Source organism: Hippocampus zosterae, chromosome 5 (genome assembly GCF_025434085.1).
Source record: "Hippocampus zosterae strain Florida chromosome 5, ASM2543408v3, whole genome shotgun sequence".
Lineage (NCBI taxonomy): Eukaryota > Metazoa > Chordata > Actinopteri > Syngnathiformes > Syngnathidae > Hippocampus > Hippocampus zosterae.
The window spans coordinates 12,556,062-12,569,930 of record NC_067455.1 but is presented as its reverse complement, the minus strand read 5'-3'; the positions used below and the strand labels follow the sequence as shown (position 1 = coordinate 12,569,930).

The window sequence follows — 13,869 nt, the reverse complement described above, 5'->3', positions numbered from 1 at the left end:
ATCTATCTATCTATCTATCTATCTATCTATCTATCTATCTATCTATCTATCTATCTATCTATCTATCTATCTATCTATCTATCTATCTATCTATCTATCTATCTATCTATCTATCTATCATATGAAAGGGCCTCTGATTAATCCCAAATCAAGTTCAGTTGTTCTAGTAAGCTTTTCAAACCATAACACATTTTCCCCATGTGATTGTGAGATTTTGCTAGTCTTTTTTTTCCCACACAGACAGTTGGCATTTAAACAGGGGTGCGTCGACTTTTTATATCCACTGTAGTTCTCCCACTATGCCTAAAGTGTCCTACCCATCGGAAGAAGTTATTGGAAAAGTGTGGGTGTTGAAGCCTTTTACCGTTTTAAGTGAGGAAGTTGAAAGAGCAATACTCACACCGCCCACAGTTGAGTCAATCCGCATGGAAAGCAAATATTTTGCCGTCACCAACTGATCGTATTTTTTTTCCAAGATACAGTAAAATATTTCTGTTTATTTTTGTAATGAAACAGGATTTTTTTTCAAGATGTATATGAAATAAAACGTGTATTCAGAATAAAGTGCTTTTGAAAGAAGCATCGTAGAATTTCTAAAACAAAAAACAAAAAACAAAAAGAAAAATAAAGTAAATATTTCAGATATAAACCAAATGAACTAATGTCAAGAACTAAACCCCCGCTTTTCAATACTTTATTGATTTAAAGTTAAAGGACCACATTTTCCTTTGACGTTGAACTTTCTTCCTGGGAATTCTCTCCCTCACCGCTTGCCTGACACACACACATTGACTCACACCACTTTTGAATAAGCTATTCAATCTCTTCTCTTCTTAGGTCCCAAAAAGCAAAAAGTGATATACAGTATGTCCTGCAAGCAAGAGTTGGTCGTTGGAATGGCAAAGATTAGATTTTTTTTAATGTAAACTTTCATGACATGGAAAAAAAAATAATCTGCCAATTCATTTTAGTCTATCTATTTACTTTTTTGTGTATTGATTTTTCTTTTTAGCGATTGTGCAAATGGATAGATATGCAAATCTTTGCAGGAAATAGCCTAAGACAGATTTAGCACGTGTATTCTATTCTACATTTTCATAGTGAGGCAATCAAAGGCCTGTTTTGAATACTGAGCGTATATGCTGCCTTGTTCAACAAAGAGCCACAAAAGTGGATTTTCATATTACACAAGCATAAACGAAACCTGTTGTTTCGACGGGGTCAAAGTGTTCTCATCTATTTGAGTGAAAGTTTAAAATAAAGTCAACATTCACTGCGTTGTTCCAACTTCCTTTTTTTTATTCACCACTGCAAAGCAACAGGAAACACACCCAAAAATTTCACATCACCGTCAGGATTCGCGAGCAACTACCTTTCCTCTCAAGCATTAACCAGCCGTTCAATGAGCCGCCTTGTCGGCTTCGGATTGCGCTTGTTTCAAAAAGCGGGCACATTGAGTGGGAAGTGCTGTCCAAAGTCAACACGATCGGAATCGGACTTGGGACGTCTGCAATGGATCATCAGCAACCTTTGATTGAGCTTGCCATCATCATTCTGATCCTGGCTGCTCATTCAAAAGGTGGGTCGAGCCGCCGTTTGTTTTGGATGGTGTCACACAGGCCCTTGCTGAGTGAATTTGTTATTCGCATCATTATTCTGATTATGATGATTATTTTGATCTCCAGGTGAAACATGGGGTGTGAAAGTCAACCGAAGCATCACCGCAGTGAAAGGCCAAAGTGTGACCGTTCCATGTACGTTCAGCTACCCACCCATGTACCACACAGAAAACCTTGGGCTGTTCTGGAAACTCTTCCAGAGAAGCGCATTCAAGACCTACGACCTGGATACCAACGCGTTCATTTATCACCCCAATAGCACATTTGTGGTGACGAGATATCAAGGAAAGACCTCGTTGATAGCAAGGAAAAACGGCAGGAGCTGCACCCTCAAGATTAAAAACCTAATGGACAGCAAACTGGTTATTTACTTTCGGATCGTTGCCAAGAAAAGCTTTAGTTTTTATAACCAAAGCGTCATGATAACTACGTCAGGTGAGCATCTTGTCAAAAAATATCATCACATTCGTTTCAACTCGCAGTTGTGTTATTGAGTATGTTTCACAACACATCTCTTGTAGGGCTAGATGCTATGCCAGGCACATTCAATCCAGGTAACGGCCCAGTCTTTGATGTTGACTATTGACGCTGCCATCAAACTGTGTTATTATGTTAGCTGTCCCTTTTCTTTTTCTTTTTTTGCAGGCATTATTTTCCCAACTTCAGCCATTCCAAAAGATTCACAATGTATGTGTAATCATCCGTTTGAAATCTCAAGTGAGCATTGCCTCGCTGTTGACCATGCTGTCTCTTTTCTTGACAGCGCTAAGCAACAGAAATATGTTACAAACAATCTGCATTGCCGTCTTTGTACCGCTTGCGGCCGTTGTTATCCTTCTCGCTGCTGGATTGCTCCTTTGGAAAAGGCACGCAAGGTGAGCTTCAATCAGTCGAGCTAGATCTGGAAAATATTCGGAGAGCTTTGCTTGTTTTGCTTTTTTGTTGTTTGAGCCTCATCCCAAAATGTAACACATTCGTTTTTCCCACCCCTCAAAATTTTGCACACAACACCCCATAATGAAGATCTATCTATCTATCTATCTATCTATCTATCTATCTATCTATCTATCTATCTATCTATCTATCTATCTATCTATCTATCTATCTATCTATCTATCTATCTATCTATCTATCTATCTATCTATCTATCTATCTATCTATCTATCTATCTATCTATCTATCTATCTATCTATCTATCTATCTATCTATCTATCTATCTATCTATCTATCTATCTATCTATCTATCTATCTATCTATCTATCTATCTATCTATCTATCTATCTATCTATCTATCTATCTATCTATCTATCTATCTATCTATCTATCTATCTATCTATCTATTTGACTCTCTGTCTGTCTTTCCATCGGCCGCAGCAAAAAATAAGAAAGCCATTTTGTTTTTCACAGATCACAATCATTTGGAAGGGAGGGCTCTGGATATTATGCCAACTTCAGCAGAAAATCGCCAAACCAAGCCACCAGGTATGTATCATGGATGTTTAAACATTTGCAAGGGTTCCACCTAAGTGATGTGGAAAAAAGATCAACAACTAGTTTCGGTCCAAGTCAAGGAGAAATATGCTACGTGTCATCATCTACATAATGTCAAAAATATTAAGCAGTCAGGAAGTGTTGGCTGGAGAACATTCATTGCTTTTGCTTTGCGAGAAAAGCTGCTTCGCATTTATTGCCCCGTTAATTATCAAACATCAGAATCGACATCGGCCGTACTCCACAGACCTTACTATTTGCAAGCAAGCCATTAAAAACTCCCCCAATGCTCCCACTTTACGAAAAGGATGAGGACCAAACCACAACTCTTTTCTCCTCCGAGAGGCAAAAACGTCATGACCTTTTAACTGAAACATGTCTGTGATTCAATGTACAGTTTTGTCTCTTTTGATGGTTTTCTCTCCCATTTTCTAGAAAAGAAATGAACAACAAACACAACGATAAAAAGCTTCCAGAGAGCAAGGTTATAGAGGAACCTGTTTATATTAATTTACAGGTAAGATTCACGGCCACGAAATTCATATTCATCCTGACTGAAGCTAACTTGGCTTACCGTCTTTACAGCAAGCTACAGGTCAACCGGACGGACGAGGAGGGGATCACAGCATATACGAAAATGTGGATCACGCACTCTGCTAGCTTGTCGGCCACTGAAAGTGCACGGCTCGCCAAATACAGCGAATGAATAAAGGTGCTCATCACACATTTGTGAGTAAACAAATCATTGTGTTGCATGTTCAGATCTTCCAGTCCAGGGTGGCCAAAAATCAGATGAGATTGGCTCATATTCACCCAAGACCATCATCAGGACAGCCGTGAAAGAAAATTGATACCACTGGGATCGAAACAGGAGGTCCAAACTTTGAAAAAGGGTTTCCCATTCCCAGTTGCTAATGGTGTAGTGGTACGCTCACCTGACTTGTGTGCGGTCGCAATGGGTTTGATTCCCACTCAGTGACGGTGTGACTGCTTGTGCGTCTTTATATGTGCCCTGCGACTGACTGACGACCAGTTCAGGGTGTCTTGCCTTTTGCCCGGCCGGAGTCAGCTGGGACAGACTCCAGCACCCTCCCATGACATGTTCAGGATAAGTGGTGTTGAAAATGGATGGATGGATGGGTCTCCTATTCCATTAAATGTAAGAAAAAGAATTAATTTTCCCAATAGATGCGGAAGAAAATTGAATCAAATGGCCATCCTTTGAATTTATTGAGCTAGCCGAATCGAATTTGAAAACAGTACATCACGTATTACAGATTCAGATCAACAAGCAGGCAAATTACAAAGTTAAAAACATTCAGCATTCAAGCTTTTCTTTATTTTGTTACTAAATGGAAATGACATACTGAGATAAGTGTAAACTATTTCTCAGCACACAATAGCATGAGGCCCGCATTTATATATATATATATGACGATAGGGAATGTGTGACGATAACAGGTCAGGGGAGTTGTCCTCGTTGTCTTGCACAATATGTCAATGGATTTGTCAACTCACTTCCTGTGTTGTGAGCACTGATGAAACTTCTGCTCTGTTCATTTCTTGAGATTGAAACTGTTCACTACTTTATGTTTAAGTACAATCTGAAAAATACAGTATATGCAGGAATCGGTAACCGGTGAATATTATATGTCTCTCTTATCCACCATTGTCCTTTCACAAAAACTATGGGACCCCCCGCCCCATCCCGCCCTTCTAACCCATCGAAATTAAGCGAAACCCACACAGAAGAAATCCTGTGATGATATTGGCTGTGAATGAGATGATGACGACCCATATGATTAAATGTTTGGAATCCTAAAATAATCTTTGACACATTTACTTCCCCAGATTTTCAGCTCGTATACAGTACTCCTTTGCATGATTGTGCAAGGTGTCACATGACATGAGAACTTGAAAATTGTGTGTGTGTGTGTGTTTGTGTGTGTTAGAGAGAGAGAGAGAGAGAGAGAGAGAGTTAAATTAAAATGAAACACAATCAATGCATCCAACAATACAAAATGAAAAGTAGTGTACAAATCAACAGTGGCTAGAAAAGCAACAGACCCCCCTGATGCATCGCATCAATTTCTGGGGTATTGTTTCATTTTTCACTTTTAGTTAATATACGTTACAGAAATCTTGACAGAGTAATTGGGAAGTAGGGAAAGAGTGATTGATTTTGATTTAGGGTTGAAATAGTTTTGGGTGATTACATTATTGTTAGTTTTTGGTTTGTTTTGACTTTTGTTTTTTCAATTTAATTTTAACTAGGTTTTGGAATGGGTTTGTTGGTTTTTATTTCTTTTTTTAAATAGTTCAATAGTTTTTATTGGTTTTAGTATTCATTTTTTGATTTTTGTATACATATGGCATATTTGTGCAACAAGAACAAAAAAAAAGGTCACTACATATTGTGTAATAAATTAAAGTCCTAAATGACTGTTTGACCTTCTTCCTTCTGCACACAGTACAGTAATACCGTGGTTAACTAATGCCCTGGTCCAAACACAGCTCAAGTGAATATTTTGTTACTTGCCTATTTCCACCATGTGGTTATTTTGTCGAGGTGACATTCATTTTCAGGCTAGACAAGGAGTGATGTTCTCCAAGTGTGGAGTGTAGAGCCAAGTCTCCAGAAGTATAACAACGTAAAAACCCACTTGATTTTTTTTTGCTCATGCCTATTTGCAAAAAGAAAAAAAATGCTCAGTATAGCTAAAACCCAGAGTCAAAACCCATCCCCGAAACCCCCGCCAAAAGATCTGAATCAGTGTGATGTAATGTTGACAAAAGACTATCAGGGGTGTTTCTAAAAATGAGGAACTGTCATGTTTCTGTTTGTGACCAACAGGTGGCGGTGTAGAGCTCCTCCTAAAGCTGCACACCTGTTGGTCATTAAGTGATTATTACTATAAAGAGACTCCCGACATGACCACTCAGTGTCGGGTCATTGTTTGTTTGGTCGTGTCATGTTTTGGGCATGTTTGTTCCTAGCTCATGTTTTGTTCATGTTTCGTTCTTGTTCTCAGCTTCTCGCTCATGCTACGGTCACAGTTAGTTTTTAGCTTCGGCCATGGTTTTTGTTTGTTACTTGGGATTTTTGCTTTCTTCATGTCTGAGTTCTGGATTTTGTTTTTCTCTTTGTTTAAAATACAATTCGTCAAGTACACCTTGGTCCTCCCTCTCGCCTGCTTTTTTGGGGTTCACCACCACGTCACGTGACAGGAGCTTTTTTAAATTAGGGAAAAATGAATAATATGTCTCATTTAATTGAGACCGAAACTAGTTGTTGATCTTTTTAACATGTGGGCGGTTTGTGGACTTACTACACAAAAAAACAAAGTTACCCACACTGAAAATATTCAACAGTACTAAGATACAAATAAAAAATACAACAACACAAACACTGCGCATGCGCTCAATCCTTCAGGTCACTTTTGTACATTTGCGTAAACTGGCTCACAGTCGACAGTCCACTCAGCCTGTGAGGAAAAATAAGGTTAATTCCCTCCGAGCAGACATGGAATGAAATAACTCACAGGAAGTGTGAACAAACCTCACTCGTGTTGCCATAGGTATGATAATCCTGCATGCTGCTTTGATTCTGACCAGCCTTAGTGTTTTTCCTTAAGAAAAGATACAGAAAATGACACGTTTTCCTTTTGGAAATGCAGGTGGAAAATTTTCCGTCACACGAACACATTTGAACCTTGCTGCTTTGACAGTTTTAAAGGACAGGGCAGTTTTCGGTGGATGCTCTGAGTCAGGCACGCCTCTCGATCGACCCCTGGTGGCAGAACAACAGTATGTCATTTCATTGAGTTTCCTGGTGGAAAAACAAACAAAACAAAAACGGTCTGTTTGTGCAACAGTTATGATTGCATTGTCAAAGACAGCAAGCCATTTTCAGCAGTTTAAATTGATTCGTGAAATTAATTTAACAAAGATTTATTTTAAAAAATACTTGTATTTGCAGCCTATGTTGAGAGCAAGTTAAAAAACACGTCACAGACACCACGTCATCACAGTAAATACTGCTTAAGCCTTAAGGCATTGAATGAACTGCAAATTCGTTAATGCGTATATTTGATATTTTTTTATTTTTATTTTCATTTTATTACTGGACAAGGAACCGAGCCGCCATTGTTAGTCATGTCCACTCGAGGGCGCATTCATGACCACATATATTCGGTCTGAAAGTGTCTGTTCCTCGTGATTTGATGAAGAAGATACTTGAGGAATTTAAAACCAGTAAAAATATTTTAAGATATTGAATATTACAAAATGTCCATCAGCTGCTTGTATTCAAAGGTTTTCAAGATTTCAAAATGTATGGGGGGATCAATGTCGATCTTAAATGATTTTGAGATCATCAGTTGTTTTATAAAAAGGTATACACCGGATATAAAACCTGATCTGCCAAAATGTTTAAATGAAAACATCGATTCGTAATTTTGTTGGTAAATTTCAGATCGCTGTAATAATTTGCAATTAGACTCGCAAAGAGATAATAATCAATCAAACTTGTCACTATTTGCCCCCCCCCCCCAAAAAAGGGGAACATTTTGGAATTGTTATTGAAGTCGCACATGATGACATGCTGCATGATAATAAGTCGAAATCCTCAATTTTTGTTTCGACTTTTTTGAGTGTTCAATTGTGGAGGTTCCTCTGTAGTTTCTTACCATTTTTTTATCATCACTACTAAGAGAATCACCAGCATGACAACACCTCCAGCTGCAATAATAACATAAAGATACAGCCTCTTGCCTGTATTAAAACAAAACAGGGTGGAAAAAAATCAGAATTCATGTCATCCAAACTGGTCATTCAATCAAGTGAAATGCTTTCTTCCATACTGTGAACTGGTAAAGTGATGGCGGCGCTGGCGTTGCCCATGGCGTTGTTAGCCACGCAGTAGACCAACTCAGAAGAAGGAAGAAAAGTTCGCAGAGTGCCGATGGTAATGGAATCATGTCTCTCTATGTCAGGCCTCGGAAGGAGTATGTCAGGCAGTGAGAAATGGACATTGCTGGGGGGTCTGGACTCTGCAATGCACACACACTTTAGCATGTCCCCCTCGGAGGAGCAGGATGAGGCGCTCTTAATCACAGGGGCATCTATTGAAAAAAGGCAAGAAAGTCACATTTTAACCCTTTACATACTGTTCATGTGCATGCACGTACTGTATTGTATGTTGTGTGTCAATTTTAGCCCGGGGCTAAGAATATCCTCATAATAATGGTTTATATCAAATTATGAGCTATAGTACAACTTTTTAAAAAGTATCCTGCCTGATATTGCTAAACGTCAGTGAAATTTGACCCGAACAGTATGTCCCGGTTAAATCAAATCACCACAAAAGTGACTTGATTGTTTACTTACATGTCACGTTAAGCTGTGCGGGTGATGATGTTGCTCTTCCCAAGGCGTTGGTAACTGTACAGTACAGGGCCCCCGTGTGTCTGGAGACGTTTGCCAGGATGAAGACGTTGCCCTTGTGCAGCTCAGTGCCGTCTGAGTTATGCCACTCGTAGCTGCTGGCGGGAGGGTTGGCGTCGCAGCTGCACTTCAGGCGCACGGCCTCGCCCTCCTTCACGTTTGCGTTGAAGTCGACGTTTATGTTCACGGGGGCGTCTGTTGAGAAACACACGAAAGGCTGCAGCGGGGTGTTTAGAATTTTGTACACACATTTAGAAATGAACACAGAAGGATGGGCCTGGTCATTCACAGTTAAGGGAAAAGCCAACAAGAACAAAAGTGTGTTATTATTTAGTATTAAGTTCACACTGACACCTGTGCACCAAGCGCATGTGTTAATTTCTGAACCCATCTTAAGTTCTAAAGCAGGGGTGTCAAACTCATTTTTGTCGCGGGCCGCATTGTAGTTCTGGTTTCCCTTGGAGGGCTGTTATGAATTTTGGGAAACCATATCACTTTGACACTTTGTATTCCAAAGCAACCAGCAGCTCATGCTTGAACTGTTTCCATCTGGAGTTCCTTACGCACTGGGAACTATGTCCCTAGTTAGAGCGCGCACCGGCAGCCCATTTTTGGTGCACTCTGAATAACCAAAGGACATATTTGGACAACACCAAACGGTCGGAGTGAAGCAGTGTGCGCTTGGAGCGTATTCCAACTGCGTCCATAGTTACAGAAATTGCACATGAATGGTAATCAGTCAGCCTTGTATGTCTTTTAGTTCCTGAAAACAAAACGATGCTGGTATCGGCCAAACCTAAAATATAAGATGTCAACCCAATTCAGATATCTGGTCGCAGTACTCGCCCCTCCTTATTTAATAGTCAGCACCTCCGGTGATGATGTATTCCACTAAAAACATGTTGTCACGTTATTAGATAAATCTTGATTCAGAACTTCTCCAGATAACATATGTGGCACAGTTGTGTGCTGTTACAGTATTTGTGTGTGTGTGTGTGTGTGTAGGGGGGGGGGGGGGAATTATAATGATGATTTCTATAATTTTGAAATGATAATGTTGGTATTAAAGAGGTGGATATAGTCCCCATTGGAGGCCATCTTCTACTTACAATTCACATTTATGATCTTGGATGCTTCCTGTTGCTGCCCCCCCTTGAATGTGACGTGGCACTGCAAATGCGTGTTGTTCTCAGCATGGCAGGATGAAAGGTCAGTGTGGACGTAGCTTCCCATTGGCCGTTTTCCAGGGGTCGCGTCTGATAATGTTGATGTCCAGAGTGACTCCAGAGGATAACGGGAGGAGAGGCGGGGCAGGAGTGAGTGACAGAACAGGAAGCAATCATTGTTGATTGTGCCGTTTCTTCCGTCACAGTTAATTTGACAGGACTTAATGTACCTGAGAATACAAAAAATGTTTTTGTTGTAACAAAGAGTTAGAGAACTTCAATTAAATGGCAAAATGAAATGTGTCAGTGGTTCAAATAGCATTTGTGTAAAGTGGTAGTGCACATATTTGTTTAGCTATGTGTGATGTCACGTTAATTTGAGTGAGTGTATTATTTAGGTTAGTAGTTGATTTACAATACAATAAAATACAATACATGCTGATTTATATAGCGCTTTCACAACAGCTGCAGCTGTAACAAAGCGCTTAACAAAAGAGTTAACATAAAGTAAATTAATAAAAGATTCTATGTGACATTAACTCATTCACTCCCAAAGACGTTTTTAAACGTCTTTTCAGACTTGGTCCAGAATTTACTGGTACTGAATGAGTCAAAAGCTCAGTGTTTAACTCTCCTTCTAGGCTGCAGGTCAAACTAACCCAATGTAATTTTGGGGGGGAAGTCTTAAGTGGATCAGGATTTTGGAGTCAATCAGCAATTAGCGAGTTAAAAACAAACAACAAAAAAGAATCTAACAAATCTATTTTACCAGAAGTATAACAATGAAGATTTGTGTTGAATAATTTAATTCCTGAATATAGCAGATTCATGACTGTGTACATGCTACTTGCATAGTGTTAGCGCATTATAATCCTCTCTGTTTTAAATGTTTTGCTGCCGTCAAGTAGCATCGATTTTTTAAAAAAGCTTTGGTGAGGACATGATGGAATAACCATATGTTATGATACAAAAACACATTGCTTGCTGTAAACCGTTTTGAATTGCGCTATGCCCACAAAGTCAGACATTAGCCCATTCAACCACCCCCATATTAGGGCCGCCTCTCTCATGTTCAGAAAAAGAGCAGGAGGGGGCCAGGATGCTGGACGACTTTGGTGTGCTGGAGGCGACTGTCTCCTCTTTTGCAAAAGAAAATCTCTGACTCTGGTTGTGTACTTTATCTCCTGTCTCGATTTGTTGCATGTCTACTTAGTAATATTTGTAATTGTACTGTATAACCTTAACATGGCATCAGTTTTTATTGGCGGACTTTCACAAACGCGGCATAAACCTTTTCCTAACTTCCACCAAGCGGTCACTGTAGTTTACAGACAAGCTAAGAGTGAGTCTAACTTCTTCCTTCTTCTTCTTCTTCCTCTTTATATTTTCAGGCAGTTTGGATTCCCCTCGGCCCCACGACAGACATCTCATTTGGGGGAGGAGACCAACAATTGCCCAAGGAAATAGTGTTCATTTGGGAGATGTGATGTGTCTCAAGTACAGCACACATTACAAGAACACGCTTGCCAATATTTCTCTTGTTATGTTTGGGGACTTTTAAAATAATATGTAAGGATGTTAAAGATCGGTTTGTGTGCAATGGCTGAAGATGCATTTTCATGAGATTTGCTGACATCTTGCAGAATGCCTGTTCACCCTAGTTTTAGTGCAGAACATTTCACGGACAATGTATCTTGATAGGAACTTTTCATCTGAACAATCCGTGTATCATTTGTTGATTTGTTTTTCAGAATAAAATAGAAACAAAAAGAACACATATTGAGAAAACAAGTATTCTTCTTCTTATTTCATATTTTTTGTTGACTCCAAATTTCAGGCTACTACTTGGACGTTGGAGGTCCCACTGCACTTTGTATTACAACCGGTAAAAACCAAATGGTTACAAGAGCTATAACTACGTACACAGAATTGTTCATTATTAGATCCTCATACTTAGCTCATATAAGTCTGCTAGAAATGAAAGATTTATACAGTACTTACGTATCATTTGTATGGATACAGTCTTGTCTAGGTAAGAGAATTTTTCAAAGCCTTCCATTTCAACCCTGAAATGAAAAGGCCCTTGGTCGCTTTGTTGAAGCGGGTCAAGCTTTAGCGAGCAGTTCTTCTGTCTTACATCTCCCACCAGCTCGGTTCGACCTTGATATAGTTGCTTTATCTTTAAGTCATTTGGGTGATAGATGAGGTGATTTGCTGCCTCCAACCAAATCCCAGTAAATTTATTGATGGCCATCTGTGGATCGGGATAATTAAATGAGCAGGGAATCACGACACAAGATCCGGGGAGTCCTTTCACTGAAGATGGCAACTCAATGGTCCAAGACGATGCCTTAACACAGATGACTGCAAATGCAACATACCAATGTGATTATTCTCTGTGGAGGGAAAATATTTAAATGAAGAGATGATGCCATACCTTCAGAGAAAAAGAAGAGAAATAGTAGAGAACTATTTACAGTATTCATTTTGTCCTCTTGCGACGTGACCTGTAAAGAAAGTCAAGGAGAGTTTCCAGGGTGTGGCAGATGTACGACCTCCCTCCAGTGTGACAGGGTGACGGCATTTTGCCGGCAACGCAGCCAACCACGTGTGAAGACAAAGACAACACTTCAGATAGCTGAATCATTCTCTTTCATTTTCGTGTAGTAGTTATTGTGTCCATTTAAAAAAATAAAAATCATAGTTGCTTAATAGTAGTGACTGTCAGCCGAAATCCATATTTTCCTTATGCTTTATGTCATAAACTAACTCAAAGAAAGATACAGCACATTCTCTCCATTTTGTGTTTCTTCCTTCTTATTGCCAAAGTGTATCTTTTTAAATGCCTGAGTAAACACTGATGGGATCGTTTCCATCTTTGCAAATTTTAGTCACCACGACTTCCCCTTTTGTATTTTTGTGCTTGTCTTTGGACAATGTTAATCATTTCATGAAACCACTGTCGTCAAAAAGCCCACCAAAGTTCTCAATATAAGCCTCTTTATATTTCAATATTTTCCTTTTTTTTTGGACTGTTTGATAATGTTGTGTGTTTTACACACACACACACACACGCACACACACACACACACACACACACACAGTCTGGATTTGAAACCATCTGTACTTGCGGCTGACTTCATTTCTGTTGGGAATTGATTCCATTTTCATGCAGCATAACAACTGAATGAATCTTCACCATGTTTACTTTGAACTCTGGGCTCCACTAATTGACCAGACCTTCAGATCTCAAAAATGTACTCGCTCTTCGCCTGTCCATTGTGCTTTTTTTTTTACTCATAATGATTAATAATAATAACTTATTCTTGTATGATATAAAATTATCTTGAATGTTTTTTCTTTGAACTCATTAGAAATCTAGGTGACTAAAAGCATAGCATATTTCATTGTGTGAAAAGGTTTGCCATAATATTCCAATGTTTTGATGTAAACTTGTATCGTATCTAAATAATAAAACATATTGTCTTCACAGGGGCGGCCCGGTAGTCCAGTGGTTAGCACGTCGGCTTCACAGTGCAGAGGTACCGGGTTCGATTCCAGCTCCGGCCTCCCTGTGTGGAGTTTGCATGTTCTCCCCGGGTCTGCGCGGGTTTTCTCCGGGTGCTCCGGTTTCCTCCCACATTCCAAAAATATGCGTGGCAGGCTGATTGAACACTCTAAATTGTCCCTAGGTGTGTGAGCATGGATGGTTGTTCGTCTATGTGTGCCCTGCGATTGGCTGGCAACCGATTCAGGGTGTCCCCCGCCTACTGCCCGGAGACGGCTGGGATGGGCTCCAGCACCCCCCGCGACCCTAGTGAGGATCAAGCGGTACGGAAGATGGATGGATGGATGGATTGTCTTCACACGTTTATGTATCAGAAATGTACAATCCAATGCATGAAATTATACATCATAGAGATCTATGGAAAACAAGGTAAAAAATATGTAAACATTGTCAGATACATTTCAAACGATGTGTCATCATGACAGGATTTCCTCTTCTCACATTACACACAAACAGGAAGGCCTTGCTCCTTCAAAGCATATATTGCAGTTTATCAGAACAATACACTGAAACAAATAAACAAACAAACAAACAAAGATGAACCCCAATTTGCCATTTTGCCCCATTTCCTGTCCTTTTC

The 13,869-nt window shown here is 39.6% G+C and overlaps 2 protein-coding genes across 2 annotated transcripts; one reads left to right on the top strand and one right to left on the bottom strand.

Annotated features, from left to right (window-relative positions):
• Positions 1-1,308: 1,308 nt before the first annotated feature.
• LOC127600760 (sialoadhesin-like) lies at positions 1,309-4,268 on the top strand. Its single transcript, XM_052065550.1, has 8 exons — positions 1,309-1,579; positions 1,686-2,054; positions 2,141-2,173; positions 2,265-2,306; positions 2,383-2,494; positions 3,027-3,101; positions 3,546-3,627; positions 3,696-4,268. The coding sequence occupies exons 1-8, from the start codon at positions 1,513-1,515 to the stop codon at positions 3,768-3,770; spliced, it is 855 nt and encodes a 284-aa protein (XP_051921510.1). The 5' UTR covers positions 1,309-1,512; the 3' UTR covers positions 3,771-4,268.
• A 53-nt stretch (positions 4,269-4,321) lies between these two features.
• On the bottom strand, positions 4,322-9,941 carry LOC127600758 (myelin-associated glycoprotein-like). The gene is made up of 7 exons (XM_052065548.1): positions 9,665-9,941; positions 8,499-8,750; positions 7,973-8,233; positions 7,799-7,883; positions 6,823-6,939; positions 6,670-6,739; positions 4,322-6,595 (listed from the first exon to the last, which is right to left on the bottom strand). The coding sequence occupies exons 1-7, from the start codon at positions 9,786-9,788 to the stop codon at positions 6,545-6,547; spliced, it is 960 nt and encodes a 319-aa protein (XP_051921508.1). The 5' UTR covers positions 9,789-9,941; the 3' UTR covers positions 4,322-6,544.
• Between the last annotated feature and the right edge of the window lie 3,928 nt (positions 9,942-13,869).

Bases quoted from the DNA above. Each gene is read 5' to 3' on its own strand.
- LOC127600758 (XM_052065548.1), bottom strand. From the start codon at position 9,788: ATGGGAAGCTACGTCCACACTGACCTTTCATCCTGCCATGCTGAGAAC. The intron at 7,884-7,972 runs GTATGGAAGAAA...GTTTTAATACAG, and splicing joins CATCACTTTACCAGTTCACA to GCAAGAGGCTGTATCTTTAT. The intron at 6,596-6,669 runs GTTTGTTCACAC...TTTTCCTCACAG, and splicing joins CCTATGGCAACACGAGTGAG to GCTGAGTGGACTGTCGACTG.
- LOC127600760 (XM_052065550.1), top strand. From the start codon at position 1,513: ATGGATCATCAGCAACCTTTGATTGAGCTTGCCATCATCATTCTGATC. The intron at 2,055-2,140 runs GTGAGCATCTTG...CATCTCTTGTAG, and splicing joins CGTCATGATAACTACGTCAG to GGCTAGATGCTATGCCAGGC. The intron at 2,307-2,382 runs GTATGTGTAATC...TTTTCTTGACAG, and splicing joins CATTCCAAAAGATTCACAAT to CGCTAAGCAACAGAAATATG.